This window comes from Canis lupus, chromosome 1, assembly GCF_011100685.1.
Source record: "Canis lupus familiaris isolate Mischka breed German Shepherd chromosome 1, alternate assembly UU_Cfam_GSD_1.0, whole genome shotgun sequence".
Taxonomy (NCBI): domain Eukaryota; kingdom Metazoa; phylum Chordata; class Mammalia; order Carnivora; family Canidae; genus Canis; species Canis lupus.
Window position 1 is genome coordinate 93,835,992 of NC_049222.1, and position 16,529 is coordinate 93,852,520.

General features: G+C 42.2%; 1 protein-coding gene across 3 annotated transcripts in view; it reads left to right on the top strand.

Moving 5' to 3' along the window:
• RCL1 (RNA terminal phosphate cyclase like 1) overlaps positions 1-16,529 on the top strand; it is a 59,940-nt gene that overhangs the window by 16,565 nt on the left and 26,846 nt on the right. For all 3 annotated transcript variants that reach the window (XM_038527255.1, XM_038527256.1, XM_038527257.1), the window contains exons 2-5: positions 110-181; positions 2,786-2,961; positions 9,706-9,780; positions 10,665-10,789. In XM_038527255.1, the coding sequence (XP_038383183.1) occupies positions 110-181; positions 2,786-2,961; positions 9,706-9,780; positions 10,665-10,789 (448 nt within the window). The remainder of the gene's footprint in view (positions 1-109; positions 182-2,785; positions 2,962-9,705; positions 9,781-10,664; positions 10,790-16,529) is intronic.

Here is a 16,529-nt window from a genome sequence, read left to right on the forward strand (position 1 = left end):
GGCATGATGCAGGAAGTCACATACCTTCCACCGCAGTTCCTGGATAACACATGTACTCTGGAAATGGTGACCTGGCATGAGGCCAATCTGTTTTCTCTTTTCCTCACAGACTTTGAAGCCAGCTTCATAAGACTGTTGGACAAAGTAACTAATGGTTCTCGGATTGAAATAAACCAAACAGGTAAGCTCTCTTTCTTACCGTTCCTGAAAGCACCCACATATTCTACTTAAACATTCCTACTTCTCATGCCCCCTCTCCTTCGCCCCCCTCCTTTTTAAAAGATTTTAGTTATTTATTCATGAAAGATGCAGAAAGAGAGGCAGAGACATAGATAGAGGGAGAAGCAGACATAGATAGAGGGAGAAGCAAGCAGGCTCCTCGCAGGAAGCCCGTTGTAGGACTTGATCCCCAGACCTGGGATCACACCCTGAGCCAAAGGCTGATGCCCAACCACTGAGCCACCCAGGCTTCCCTCTCATGCCTTTTGACCCTATAAAAATAATCATGTGGAAAGGGCGAGTTTCCTGTCCGTGATACAGTGTGTGGAAATGTATGTGAAATCTGCCGATGTAAGGGGCGTACACTTGAATTAAAGAAGTTAGAAGGCTGGAAATGTCACATCAACAAACAAGCACCTTCTCTTTTTCAACAATAAAAATACTTTATACCTAATTTTTTTTTTTTACCTAATATTTCTGCACAACTTTTCAAAGTCTTTATTTTGTCACAGTCAAATTTTACAGCAAACCCTGTGAAGTAGTTATATGTGCTGAATTTTACTTTTTTAGTTTTATCTTCAAAGTAAGAATGCACAGGACACTTGGGTGGCTGAGTCAGTTGAGTGTCCTAACTTTTGGTTGAGTCAGTTGAGTGTCCCAACTTTTGGTTTTGGCTCAGGTCATGATCTCGGGGTTGTGAGATCAAGCCCCACATTTGGGCTCTATACTCTGTGCAGAGTCTGCTTGGGATCCTTTCCCTCTTCGTCTCCTGCTCCTCTGCCCTGCCCCCTGCATGCATTCTTTCTTCTCCTCTCAATAAAAAGAAAAAAAAAAAATTAAGCTCAAGTATATACAAAAGTTGTGAAAATCCCTTCACCTGTTTCTTCTCCTGTTCCCTCCCTCTCCCTGAGGGGCAGCCGTGGTCACAGCCTGAGGTGTGTGCCCTTGTCTCCTATATATGCCTTTGCTTCCTTGCGCACTTCTATATCTCAAGCCTCCAGCAACATCATGCTCTTCAGATTGTTCTGCAGCCAGCTTTTCTTCACTATCACAGACGTCTCCAAGAACTTTCCCTGCCAGGCACACGCAGATCCATCTCAACATTTCCATGGGCCTAGTAGAGTATTCTATTGTATGGATGCCCGATAATTTATTTAACTGCTCCCTACAGGTAAACACTTAGGTTGTTTTTTAGCTGTTTGTTGGCTATTAGAAACTCTTTTTCAAGACATTGTATGGGAAACCATGGTAAACACTGGCTGGCTCCATGAAGTATTCACCTTTGCACATATATTCCACAAAGAAAACTCTGAACTTTCTCACTTGGCTCTCTTAAGAAAGATGACAAGTTTGTCCTAATAAGTGGCCCCTGCATCACATGAGACTTCAGATGCCCTTTGCAACCTATGTATGATTCCTTGAGTCCTCCTTGGCTTACTTTGAAATTGCTGGAGATTTAAAAGAAAATTTTAAATTAAAAACATTTTTTTCCAGCAGTTTTTCTTGGTGATTTAGAGGGTTCATAATTATTTTCTGGTCATATCTGTAGCTTAAGTTGGGAAGTAAGACATTTTAAATGATCCTGCTTCTATGTCATACTTCCTGCCCCACCAGAGAAGTCTTCATTCTAATGATCTGCCAGTTTCTCACTTGGTTCATTTGTAGGCACAGATTTGCAGAATTTAGTGATGATACAGTCTTTTTTTTTTTCTTTTGTTAATGAAACTCCAAATTTTTTTATTTTATGAAACTTCAAAGAATTGCTTTCCTTTTCAGTGACTGAGCCTAGATCACTTTCCTCTAATGTTAAATTTATTGGTTAATTATGCCAGAAGACATTAGCAAAAGATTTTGAGCAGCAACAATCCCTTGTTCACCCATTTATGTGTCCCCTGCCCCTAATAATCTAGAATATTTTACTTTTCCTCTAATACGTATACCCAGTAAGAAACTTTCTGGATGATACAAATATGCAAAAGACTGAATAAAGATAATAGAGTTTCCACTAAAGCTATTTAATAGTTTCAGATCTTTCCACTCATTACTATTAAAATAGCTACTATTAACAGTATTAAGTGCCATCAAGTACTTGCCTTCTCTAGGAATCCTGTTGGTGAGTGCTGTATACGGGGAAATCTCATTTCAGGGGCCCGGGAGAAGCTGGTTGCTGATATGATGATTTTAGCACATCATTTGTAAAGCCCCCCACAGCAGGCAGAGTGTGCTCTTGGTAGACCAGAGCGCCTGTTAGGATCTCTCCTCTGCCCTGCCACGACTTTGGCAACTCAGTTGCTTAGGGAGGGGTTTAATTTATTGCTGTTTATTAAATTACACTCACAGTTTATTATTGTTACAGGGGCTTGACAGTAATGAGTCAGCTTTTGGAGTGAAGTGTGGGCCCTTAGGAATGGCATTTTGAACTTCTTGGATGCCCTTGTCAGACTTTCCCCTTGGGTTTTACTTCCTTTGTTGACTTTGTGACACTAAGTGTTTTTTCTGTTTTTGTTTTTGTTTTTTTGTTTTTTTTGTTTTCTGTTGAATGTGGCTCTCCTTCCTCCGGTGTAAGGAACAACCTTGTATTACCAGCCTGGCCTCCTGTACGGTGGGTCTGTGGAACATGACTGTAATGTCCTTCGCAGCATTGGCTACTACCTGGAGAGTCTTCTTTGTCTGGCTCCATTTATGAAGCACCCGTTAAGAATCGTTCTGCGAGGAGTAACCAATGACCAGGTTGACCCTTCGGTGAGTAGTGAGCAGTGAGTAGCTCTGTTTCTTGCAGCAACCCAGCTTTTGAGAAACAAGTTCCTGATAAAGCACAGTTTTATTGCCGAGTGTTTTTGTTTTGTTATTTACCTTGAGATTTAGACATTAATCACTTTAGGAAGCAGATGAACCAAGACTTGTAATCATTAGATTCAGTGACGATTGTTAACATTCATCAAGGTGCCTTTCATTGTCGTGTCTAAGAGCCTTCAGAACAGATGCATGCAGTCTCATCATGGTTGACGTGAAATATGGTTCTGTTGGCTCGAGTGCTTGAGACTGGAATCTTCTTAAGGTCATGTGATGGCTGTGGCTGGAAGGCAGTAGACCAAAATGTTAGACAGAAAATAATAATATCTCCTTGGCATTGCTGTAGCATAATCTTGACTTACTTGGGTTTTAACCATAAATTTTAGGACTTTTTTTCTTCCAAGGAGAGTTTGCAGATTTAGAAAAAGGGCAAGGGCGGAGAGGTATACATGAACTTGGATAGTTTGTGGGCACCAGCAAGCTTCTTACTATGCATGCTAATTTTCCTGCATGTGTGGGGAGGATAGTTTCATATATGTGTGGAATTTTCACTGTGGCCACCACAGCTGTCTTGGTGCCCGTCTAGGATGGGTTTTGTTGTGTGTATGTGTGTGTGTGTGTGTGTATGTGTATGTGTATGTATATGTGTGTGACAGACAGAGATTAGAGCAATTCTGTCCAGGATTGCCTTATACCTCTCTTGTATAGAGGGAAAGCTCCCCACCTTTGGATTCTTTGCTGGCCAGAGAAGGTATCTTAAAGCTCAGGGCCATGATGTGAAATCCTTACCAAGGACACTTGTCTTCATCTCTACTGATACTGGACCCAGACCACTGAGGAGGTGACTTGTGAGGCAGAATGTGAAGTATATAACTTTCTTAACCAGGAAAGACCAATTAGGTGGTGCAGTGAGTCCCAAAGTGAAGACTGCTGGTATTCACCAAGACATCTATTAGGGTATAATCCCAGTTAGTGTGTTGGTAGGCACTAAAAGACTTATTCCTCAATTCTTGGGAATTCAGGTATATAAACTCCTTTCTTAGGATCCTGAGTACAGTGCAATATCTGAAATTCTCAGCTGTAAAGTAATGTTGCATAAACTGTTTAAAATTTTAAAGATTGATTTATTTGTTTTAGAGGGGGGAGGAGCAGAGGGAGAAAGAAAACCAAGTAGACTTCCTGTTGAGCATGGAGCTGGAGTCGGGGGAGGGGCTCAGTCTCTTATGACCCTGAGATCATGACCTGAGCTGAGAGCAAGAGTAGGAAGCTCAATGGACTATGCCATCCAGGCACAACCCCCCTTTTAAAAAATATTTATTTACTTAAAGTATTTTGAATTTTAAACTAATTTCAAATGATTGCTTTTTTTCCTGAATTTTCTGAAGGTTCTAGCAGGGGGGAGGAGGAAGAGTCTTGCATAATGGGAAGAGCTTTGAAGCGTACAGGAAACTCTGGCACTGTGTGTCTCAGTTTTGTACTTTTTTTTCCCCCATAATTGCTAATAATCTTAAAAGCTATTTCTACTGGCATTTAAAAAAGTTTTATATATTAAAAGTAACAAAGCTTAGCTGACGAATTCCCCAGAAATAGTACCTAATTCTTACATGCAGGGTATTTAAAAAAAATCTGTTTTCAAATGTTATAGGGCTCTCTGCTTTTGCTAGCTGCATGACTAAAATGACCTTGGTTAGTACTTGGCTCCAGACCAGGATAAAATAAATACACCTAATCCTGAATGAGATTAGAAGAATCCTGAATTCTTCAGCCCGTGGCTTCATCACTTCAGGCTTTCTCCCATCCAGGTACTCATCAGGCCTGACTCTGCTTAGCTTCCTATATCAGACGAGATCTGGTGTGTTCAGAGTGCTATGGCCATAACTCAAGCTTTCTCACTAACATATGGCTCCCCCAGTCCATGTCCATGTCCACTCAGTGCACACAAGGTTGAATTTGAAGAGTTCCCTTCTGGAACTCCATCTCATGAGGTGGACAGCTATGAAGGTGGCTAGGGAGACTACAAGGTTCCCCCTGTCCAAGGGACAAGCAAAGTGCTGAGAGCTGGGGAGGGTTTTGTAGAGGAAAGGAAGCCAGAGTGTATCTCAGATTTTAGGAAGATAAGGATGAATTAGAGAGGCGTCAGTTAGTTGGAACATTATGGGCATGGAAGTGGAAAGGGAAAGACTGATCTGAAGGACACTGTGGAGTGAGACTTCCTAACTGGTAGGAGGAAGTGGTTATAAATTATTCCATGATTTCTATTCTTGACTGGAAGGATAGAGAGCAGGTAGCATTTGACACAGGGAAGAGGAAAATTGTGGTAGGGTGATGGATGCTGTGTTTAATTTTCATCCTCTTCTCTGGGATATTGGCAGGATATTCACATGGGGATGTCCAGCTGGCAGTTAGAAGTTATTGGCTGGGGGATCCCTGGGTGGCTCAGCAGTTTAGCACCTGCCTTTGGCCCAGGGCATGATCTTGGAGTCCTGGGATCAAGTCCCATATCGGGCTCCCTGTATGGAGCCTGCTTCTCTCCCTCTGCCTGTGTCTCTGCCTCTCTGTGTGTGTGTGTGTGTGTGTGTCTCATGAATAAATAAAATCTTAAAAAAATAAAATAAAAGAAGTTATTGTCTGGAGCCTCAGAGGTAGGTCATTAAGATCTTGCCTCTTGATAGTTAAATCCCTCGGAGAAGGAGATTGACTAGTGCCAAAGTTGAACGCTGGAGGCTTTTTGACTGAGTTAATCTGACAGCTGTTTTTCCTTTGGCTTGCAAAGTGTGATGGTGGTGTGGATCTGAGCTGGTGGTTCGTGTTTGAGATCCCAGGTTTTATTTTATACTAGGTTTATGTGGCAGCACTGCATGGCCATCAGTGGGGCCTGCATGGTGCTGAATTGGACCTGTGGTGATGCTGCCCTCTTTGGAGAAGATGTGAACTCTGGTTGGACACAGGTCTTAGCTGACCTCATGATTCATTTAAATTCCCTTTCTGGCCTCTGTGGGTTGCGTGGTTCCAGAGACTGAGAAGAGAGGAAAAAGAGGAAATGAATGTTTAAGGTGTGAGTGGGAGAAAGGGCCTGGAGACAGTGACTGTGGAGGTAGGAGTTGAGTTCTAAGAAGCGAGGGATGACTCACAGAGGCAGGTTTGCGGGATCTCAGCGCTAGGTGGGGAGATTCGACAGTGAGAAGTTGTGTTGACCTTTGAGAGAGTAGTGTCATGGGACTATAAGGACAGGCATGAATTGAGGAATGAGTAGCAAACAGAACCATGGAAAACCAGGAGAGTCTTCTAGAAGGTTAGATAGGATGATTCTTTAAGAGCTGAGTTTTCGTTTTGCTTTATGTTTTTGTTTTAATTATTTATTAGAGAGAGAGAGAGCACAAGCAGGGGGAGCAGCAGGCAGAGGCAGAGGGAGAAGCAGACTCCCTGCTGAGCAGGGAGCTTGATGTCGGATTCGATTCCAGGACCCCTGGATCATGACCTGAGCCAAAGGCAGATGCTCAACTGACAGAGCCACCCAGGCATCCCATTAGTTTTTTCTGTTTTTTGTTTTTATTTATTTATTCATGAGAATACACAGAGAGAGAGAGAGAGAGAGAAAGAGAGGCAGAGACACAGGCAGAGGGAGAAGCACTTTCCATGCAGGGAGCCCGACGTGGGACTTGATTGCGGGTCTCTAGGATCACGCCCTGGGCTGAAGGCAGCGCTAAACCGCTGAGCCACCCAGACTGCCCTGTTTTTTGAATGAAGGAAGCTTGATCTTAATTGTGGGCAGAGGCGACACAGTAGTGGAGAAAGAAACCATTAAAATATGGGCAGCCTCGGTGGCACAGCACCGAGATCGAGTCCCAAGTTGGGCTCCTGCAGGGAGCCTGCTTCTCCCTCTGCCTGTGTCTCTGCCTCTCTCTCTCTCTCTCTCTCTCTCTCTCTCTGAATAAATTTAAAAAAAAAATCTTAAAAAAAAAACCATTAAAAGGAGTGGGGTGTTTATAAGGTTCACTACAGCAGGTGGAGGGGTGAGGTCGACGGTGGAAGTGATGGGGTGAGCCTTGTGCAGGAATAGGGACATTTTCCTCCCGGGGATGAAAAGACTGGGAGTGGGGAGAGATTCTTGGAAGAAAAGTTAAAGAGGTATCCTCTAAATCTCAGTAATTCTGCACCAGAGCTGCCTGTAGGTATTTATTGGTGCAGACAAGCCGGCCAAAAGGCAAGTGAAGATTCTAGTCTTCTTTAGTTCCCTCCTGGGAGGGCAAGAGAAGTACAGTTACGTCTGCTGTGTGCTGGGTGTTCTTCTGGGTGAACCTGGGTTCATGTGTATGCATCCTTACTTGTTTAATTCTCACACCAACCCTGTGAGGTGGATGTTCTTTCTTATCACTGTTTTGGACAAGGTAGCTGGAAGCGGGTTTCTTCCTTTTTTCTTTTCGGCTCGGATCTGGTCATGTTTCTGTCTGTCAACCGATCCACTGACCTGAAGGATAAACCTTTGCCCTCAGGTGCCACCTGGGTCAGACTTTTGCTTGTAATCAGAGTTACAGCTCTGTTTTCCTTGACCAGAACTTGCAGACTTCCCTCACTCTGCTAAAATTAGAGACTCTGCAGAGCCAGGGGGGCACATCCATTCTAGCCCCTCCCGTTATATAGGAGGCACCCAAAGCCCTGGGGATGCAGGGGGAGTTTTCTGGTGTCACAGCAGGTAAGAGGCAGAGAGGGACTCAAGTCCACATCTGCTTTCCTGGTCCTAGTCCCCCTGCACCAAGATACCTGCCCTCTGTGTCAAGTGGAGAGAGAGCCAGGAGACAGGGCCACGCGTCGGGTTACACCAGGGCTTCCAGCTGACCTTCACAGTCACTTCACCTCATCCTTCTGAATCCAAGTATAGGTGGGATGTGCCATCTTCTTGCCTTTCTTTCCTCCCAGGAGAGCTGGTGGGTGCCTAGTTCCTGGGAGTCGTGACAGCAGAGCTACCTGTGTTGGTACCTCCCTCGTTTTTCCCAGAGTCTAGTTTGGCCTTCTCCTCAGCTGTCCTGTATTTACTCGGACTGACTTCCCTGTTGTGGTAACCCTGAATGCGTATTTTAAGTTTTTAACATGTGTTTAGCTTTAATATTTAATGAAATGAGCTAATCTTTAATGGGTTTTCCCCATAACTGCTTCTGCCCCACCTGATCTATTCCAAACACGTTCCTAGGCTTCCCAGGTCATTTCTGCCTCTGGTTAATTTTGTGGTATCAAAATATTTAGTTGGGGCCTGTTCTGTGCTGTGAAGCCTTCCTTATTGGAGTATCATTCTGCTGAATCCCAGCATGTTAGAGTTGCTCCAGGCTGAGCCCCCTTACCATAGAGACAAAGAAGTTCAGACAGTTTGGGATTTTCTGAGCTGAGGCCACCAGCTAACTGGAGGCAGAGTCTGAACTCTGACCAGGACTTTTTCCCTATGCGCCTTGCTGCAGCTGCCTGCCCTCAGTGCTGGCTGACAGGCCAGCCCCTGCAGGCTGAGGAACAGCTCTGTTGCATTGGGAACAAGGAAGGAGTCATTTTCCTTCCCAACTTGCTGTTGAGACAACATTCACCGACTGGTTAGCTGACCAGATTTGAATGTCATCCTGTTCCCTCTGGGGAATCCACAGATAAGTAAGCAGAGGACCCCAGGTGTCTCAGGAGCTCTGAATGAGGAGGACAGAACAGCAACATTTGGCACAGCCCTACCCTGGGTATTGTCATCATAGTCTGGGATTTGTGCTGCTTCCTGGAGTTTGAAGCTGCTGTTCCCAGTCTGCCCCCACCCCCTTGCGGGCACACCACCTCCTCTTTATCTGCCCGTGTGGTGGGCCAGGTAGCCCCAGCTCAGGTTGGATGGTTCATTTGGTTTGCCTTGCTTGGAGTGCTACCAACTCTAAATATTAAATAACCATGTCAGAAAAAGTAATACAAAATGCTGATATTTTTTTCCATAGCATTTATGCCTATAAGAATGATGGAAGTTGGGACCATTGGGTGGTTCAATTGGTTAAGCAGCTGACTCTTGGTTTTGGCTCAGGTCATAATCTCAGGGTCCTGGGATGGAGCCTGGAGTCAGGGAGTCTGCTTGAAGATTCTCTCTTTCCCTTGCATCCCCCCAACCCTAGAGCTCTCTCTCTTAAATAAATTAAAAACAAAACAAAACACCCAGAATGAGCAGAAATCCTAGTTTGTTTTCTGAATGAGCCCAGCAATTTCTCAGTGCTTTTTGCCTGATATATATGGTCCTCACGGTGACTTGTAGGGTAGGCTTATGATGCTATAAAGTAAGTGAAGAGGGGCTCGGAGAAGCCAGTGGCTTTTTGTAAAATTGCAGCCTTACTTGGGAGCAGAGCAGGCCTTCGCCCTCAGTTGTAAGTCAGCGTGCTTTCTCTTCATAGGAGCACATCATTTACCCAATTGCTAAACCTCATCCTGCTTCCTGGGCTCTTTATTTTTTCCACCTCTTAAGGGTTATTTTTTATTTTTTAAAAGATTTTATTTATTTATTTGGCAGAGAGAGAATGAGTACACACACATGCTAGGGAGAGGGAGAAGTGGACTCCCCACTGAGCAGGGAGCCTGATGCAGGGCTCAATCCTGGGGACCTGAGCTGATGGCAGACAGTTAACCGACTGAGCCACCCAGGTGCCTCTCAAGGTTTAAACTTTTTTTTTTCCTTAAATAATTTTACAGGTTGATGTTCTTAAGGCAACAGCCCTCCCTCTGTTGAAGCAGTTTGGAATTGACGGTGAATCATTTGAGCTAAAGGTAAGAATGTACACATTGTTAGCTGTAAACATGTGAAAAATATTCTCTTATTAACTCATTGGAAGAGCTATAGGATGCAGTGTGTCTGTGTGTGTCACATTTGAAGTCACCATTGAGAAGACCCTCAGGAGTCCTGAACCAAACATTACAGACTTTGAGCTGTAAAGGGACTCGAGCAGTGACAGCAGTAGCACCGATTATGTTGTACTTACTTTGTGTATGATAGGCAACGTTGTAAGTGTTCATGTGTATTAACTCCTTTATTCCTCATGGCACTTCTACTGGTAAGCTGTGCAACCAGTCTTCTGGCCACACTCCCTCTCTGAGCAAGATCATCTAGGTGTAATTTGTGTCTTGGGCCTCCGAACTAGATACTTCTGAGAATTTTTAGTGTTTTCAAAACCTGGAAGTAATTTAAGCATCCATTTGTTTGCTGTCAAAAGGAATTATTATCAATATGATACCAGTAACTATTATCAATTATTGTATCAATAAGTTAACTGGATATCTTAAGCCGTTTAGCATCTCTACTTAAGTTAACGTTTTAAACAAGGGAAATGACTTCATTTTTATTTAATTTAGATTCATTAATTGCATTGGGAGGAGAAATGGATTCCTGATGGTTCAGAAATGGGATGGGCTAATGAGCCACACCAGTCGCTCGTAAGAATGAGGGCACAGGCCCTGGTGGTGAAGCCTGCCTGACTGGGCCTGGGACATGCTGGCCCTGTGTCGGCTCCTCTTTTTGCCTCACCTTTCGGTGTCACAGAAGTGCTTGCTAGCTGTGCTCTAAGGAAGAACTCTTGGTGTAAACCAACCAGGTTAGGTGTCAGGGTCACCTGCTCTGCCAAATTCTCACCTCTTCTTTCTCAACACCTGCGCAGGTGGTGCGACGAGGAATGCCTCCTGGAGGAGGAGGGGAGGTATTCTTCTCGTGTCCTGTGAGGAAGGTCCTGAAGCCCATTCAGCTCACAGATCCAGGAAAAATCAAGCGAATCAGAGGGACTGCGTATCCTTTGGACTTGATGTAGATTTCTTATCTTTCATTTGCCTCACGAAGATAAGAATGACTTCTAACAATTTACTTCTTCCCAGAGTTATTTACTTTCTAGACAATAGTCTTGGAGAAGTCTTAACAGTGAAATTGTAATTGTTGGCTGAGATACGGTATTTTATTGTCTGTGTTACTGTGACTAGACAGATCCATTCCTTGTGTTTTGTTTTGTTTTGAGTTCATGCCAAAGCAGATAACTCCATGGTATGTGCTGTTCCCCTGAGCGCTTTGGTTTAGGGGCCACCAACGTACTATAGTCCCTCCCCCAGCAAAGCTTGTCATCTGATGAGGGTAACATGTGCAAATATGTTATTCTGATAGAATGTGTAAAATGGTGTGGATGGATGCACGATGGGTTCGGGGAGCAGAGATAGAGGATGGCACATTTTGCCTGGAAGATGTAGGAGAGCATGAATAATATTTACTTATTAAGTGGTTACTCTGCATGCACTCTGATAATATAACTATATACTTACTTTTAGTTTCTTTTTAAAAAAACACTTTATTGATGTTACGATTTACATAAAAAGGCTATAGTTAATGTGTACAACTTGATGAGTTTTTTTTTTTACAGTATATTTTTTTTCTTTAAGATTTTATTTATTTATTCATGAGAGACACACAGAGAGAGAAACAGACACAGGCAGAGGGAGAAGCAAGCTCCATGCAGGGAGCCCGATGTGAGACTCTATCCCAAGACTCCAGGATCACGTCTTGGGCTGAAGGCAGACGCTTAACTGCTGACCCACCCAGGTGTCCCAACTTGATGAGTTTGTAGATGAGTATATACCTGTGAAACCAGCAGCGTGAAGAGCATATACAAGCAGTGTTGTCAGTGCCACGAACATATATGTTAACTCTAAAAGTTACTTTCTGCTCTTTTTAAAAAAATTTTTCACACTTTTATTTTTTTGTGATATAACACTTGGCATAGACCTACTCTCTTAGTAATTTTTTTTAAAGATTTATTTATTTATTTATTCATGATAGACACAGAGAGAGAGAGGCAGAGACACAGGCAGAGGGAGAAGCAGGTTCCGTGCCGGGAGCCCGATGTGGGACTCGCTCCCAGGACTCTAGGATTGTGCCCTGGGCCAAAGGCAGGCGCTAAACCTCTGAGCCACCCAGGGATCCCCTCTCTTAGTAAATTTAAAAAGATTTACTGGGGCTCCTAGGTGGCTCAGTTGGTTGAGCATCCAACTCTTGATTTCAGGTCAGGTCATGATCTCTGGGTCGTGGGATCGAGCCCCGTGTTGGGCTCTGAGCTTGACACTCAGCTTGGAGTCTGCCTGGGATTCCCTCTCTCCCTTTGCCCTCCTCTACACTTGCTTGCATTATAAATAAATGAATGAATGTTTTAATAAAACAACAAGAATTTATTTTTTAAACTCCAGTATAATTATCTTAGCAATTTTTTTTAAATACTTCTTTTCCTTTTTTAATTTTTTTTATTTTTATTATTTATTTATGATAGGCACACAGTGAGAGAGAGAGAGAGGCAGAGACACAGGCAGAGGGAGAAGCAGGCTCCATGCACCGGGAGCCCGACGTGGGATTCAATCCCGGGTCTCCAGGATCGCGCCCTGGGCCAAAGGCAGGCGCTAAACCACTGCACCACGCAGGGATCCCAAATTTTTAAGTATATAATGCAGGCATTACGGTACCCGGTACATCTGTAGGACTTAATCATCTTGCATAACTGAAACTTTATGCCCTTTGACTGACATCTCCCGTTGCCCCTCCCTCCATCCCCTGGCAACCACCAGTCTACTCTGCTTCTGTGACTATGACTATTTTAGATTCCTTCTATAAATGGAATTACGTAGTATTTGTTCTTCGTGTCTGTCTTATTTCACTTAGCACACTGTTTTCCTTGTTCACCCATGTCACAAATGACAGCATTTACTTTTTTTTTAAGGCTGAATAATATTCCATTGTATGGAAATAGTACATTTTCTTTTTTTTTTTTTTTTACATTTTCTTTATTCATCTTTCATTGGACATTTAGCTTGCTTCCATGTCTTGGCTATAGTGAATAAAGTTGAAATGAATGTGGAAGTGTGTTCAGTTTCTGTGCATATGTACCCAGAAGTGAGACTGCGGGATCAAATGGTGGTTCTGTTTTTAATTTCTTGAGGAACCTCCATACTGTTTTCCATAGTGGCTGCACCAGTTTACATTCCCCTCAACAGTGTGTAAGGATTCCCATTTCTCCACACTGTCAGCAATACTTGTTATCTCTCTCTCTCTCTTTTTTTTTTAATATTTTATTTATGTATTCATGAGCCAGGCAGAGACACAGGCAGAGGGAGAAGCAGGCTCCATGCAGGGAGCTCAACGTGGGACTCGATCCCAGGTCTCCAGGATCACGCCCTGGGCTGAAGGCAGCGCTAAACCACTGAGCCACCGGGTTGCCCTATCTTTTGTTTTTTGATAATAGCTACCCTAACAGGTCTGAGGTGATAGCTCATTGTGGTTTTGATTTGCATTTCTCTAATGATGAGTGATGTTGAGCACTTGTCCACATGAATGTTTGAACACATCTGGGTCTCAGGTCTTTTGCCCATTTTTTAATTGGGCTGTTTTATTTTTAAGATTTTATTTCTACGTAATCTCTACACTGAGTGGGCCTCGAACTCACAACCCTGAGATCAGGAGTTGTATGTTCTACCCACTGAACCAGCCAGGCGCCCCTGGGTTATTTTATTTTTACTTTTTTCTGTTGAGTTGTATGAGTTTCTTATATATTTTGGATGTTAATCAGAGGTATGAATTAACATTTTCTCTCGTTCTGTGGGTTGCCTTTTCACTTTGTTGTTTCTTTTGCCCTTATTTTGGTATTCCATCCAAGAAAGCATTGCCAGTGCTAAAAGCTTTTCCTCTGTGTTTTCTACTAGGAGTTTCATGGTGTTAGGTCTTAAGTTTATCTTTAATCCATTTTGAGTTGATTTTTCTTTGTGGTGTTAATCTGTTGAACAGATATGTGTAGGTTTATTTCTGGACTCTATTCTGTTGCATTGCTCTGCATGTTTTTATGCCGGTACCCTGCTATTTTGACTCTTGTAGCTTAGTAATATATTTTGAAGTCAGGAACTCTTGATGCCTCCAGATTTGTTCTTCTTGCTCAGAATTGCTTTAGGTATCTAGAGTCCTTTGTGGTTCCACATAGATTTTAGGATTGTTTTTCTGTATCTTTTATTTTCTGTGTCTATTATTTTATAAAAAATATCATTGGGATTTTGATAGGGATGGCATTGAGTCTGTAGGTAACTTTGGATAGTATGGACATTTCAAGAATATTAATTCTCTCAGTCCATGAACATCATCTGTCTTTCCACTTATTTGTATTTTTTAAAATGTGTTTTGGGGATCCCTGGGTGGCTCAGCAGTTTAGCACCTGCCTTTGGCCTGGGGTGTAGTCCTGGACACCTGGGATCGAGTCTCACATCAGGCTCCCTGCGTGGGGCCTGCTTCTCCCTCTGCCTGTGTCTCTGCCTCTCTCTCTCTCTCTCTCTCTGTCTCTCATGAATGAATAAATAAAATCTTAAAGAAATAGGGGATCCCAAGATGGCTTGGTGTTTGGCGCCTGCCTTTAGCCCAGGACACAGTCCTGGAGTCCCGGGATCGAGTTCCGCATTGGGCTCCCAGCATGGAGCCTGCTTCTCCCTCTGCCTGTGTCTCTGCCTCTCTCTCTCTCTCTCTATGTCTATCATGAATAAATAAATAAAATCTTTTTTAAAAAATTAAAACATAAAATGTCTTTCATAGGTGTTTTATACTTTTTAGTATACAAGTCTTTCACCTTCTTGGTTAAATTTATTCCTAAGTATTTAGGTTTTTTTGGATGCCATCGTAGATAGGATTATTTCCTTGATTTTATTTTTATTCAGATAATTTATTGTTAGTGTACAGAAAGGCAAGTTGCAACTTTTAAAACTTCATTTATTCCAGTAGGTTTTTTGGTGGGGAGATAACATCTTTGGTGTTTCTGCATATATGATCATGTCATCTGCAGACAGACAATTTTACTTCTTCCTTTCTACTTTGGACTCCTTTCATTTCTTGCTTCATTGCTGTGGCTAGGTTTACAGTTGCATGTTGAATAGGCATGGCATCTGTGCTTTCTTCTAAATTATAAAGAAAAGCTTTGAGTTTTCCACCACTGAGGATGATCTTAGCTGTGGGCTTTTCATGTATGGTCCTTATTGTGTTGAGGTAAGTATTTCTTCCATACTTAATTTGTTGAGCATTTTTAGTTATGGAAGAGTGTTGTTGACTTTTGTCAGATGCTTTTTCTGCATGTGTTGAGACAGTCGTGATTTTTGCCCTTCATTCTGTTACTGTGGTATAACACATTAATTGATTTGCATTGTAGAATCATCCTTGTGTCCCAGAAATAAATCCTACTTGGTCATGTTGTATGATCCTTTCAATGTATTGTTGAATTTAATTTTTTTTTTAAGATTTTATTTATTTATTCATGAGAGACACAGAGAGAGAGGGAGAGAGGCAGAGACACAAGCAAGGGAGAAGCAGGCTCCATGCAGGAAACCTGATGCGGGACTTGATCCAGGGTCTCCAGGATCACACCCTGGGCCAAAGGTGGCGCTAAACAACTGAGCCACCAACACTGCCCTCATTGAATTTAATTTGCTAAAATTTGTTGATAACTTTTGTATCCGTGTTTATCAGGGATATTGGCCCATAGTTTTTTTTTTTTCTTGTAGTGTCTTTAAGGTCTGGCTTTGGTATCAGGGTGATGCTGACTCATAAAATGAATTTGGAAGTGTTCCCTCTTCGATATTTTTGGAAGTTTAAGGATCGGTATTGATTATTCTTTAAATGTTAGAATTCACCAGTGAATTCATTTGGTGAAGCCATCTGGTCTTCAGCTTTTCTTTTTGCAAGGTTTTTAGTTACTGATTCAGTCTCCTTGTTATTGTTCTGTTCAAGCTCTAGTTTTGATGCAGACTTGGTAAAATTTATCCATCTCTTCTAGGTTGTCCAGTTTGTTGGCATATATAATTTTTCATAATAGTACCTTATTTATGACTTTAAAAAAATTCTGTGGCATCAGTTGTGATGTTTCCTCTTTCATTTCTGATTTTTTAGTCTTTTTTTTTTCTTAGTCTAGCTGAGGGTTTATCAATATGTTTATCTTTTTAAAAGACTCCTACTTTCATTGATTTTTTTTTTCTATTGGTTTTCACTTTTCTGTTTCATTTATATCTACTCTGTTATTTCTTTCCTTCTGCTAACTTTGGATTTAGTTCTTTTTCTAATTCCTTGAGGTGTAAAGTTATTCTGTTTATTTGAGATCTTTCTTCTTTTGTAGAAAGAATGTAGGTGTGTATCACTATAAAATTCCTTCTTAGTACTCCTTTTGCTTTGTCCCATAGATCTTGGTATATTGTGTTTTCATTTTCATTTGTCTCTAGATATTTTCTAATTTCCCTTTTGATTTCTTCTTTGACCCCATGTTTGTTCAAGAATGCACTCATTTTCATCTGTTTGTGAATTTTTGCATTTTCTTCCTGTTATTGACATCTAGTTTGATTCCATTGTGGTTGCAGAAGGTACCTGAGGTGATTTCAGCCTTCTTAAACTTGTTAAGACATGTTTTGTGACCTACCATGTGATTCTGGAGAGTGCTCTGTGTGCATGTAAGAAGAATGTGTATCCTGCTACTGGTGAA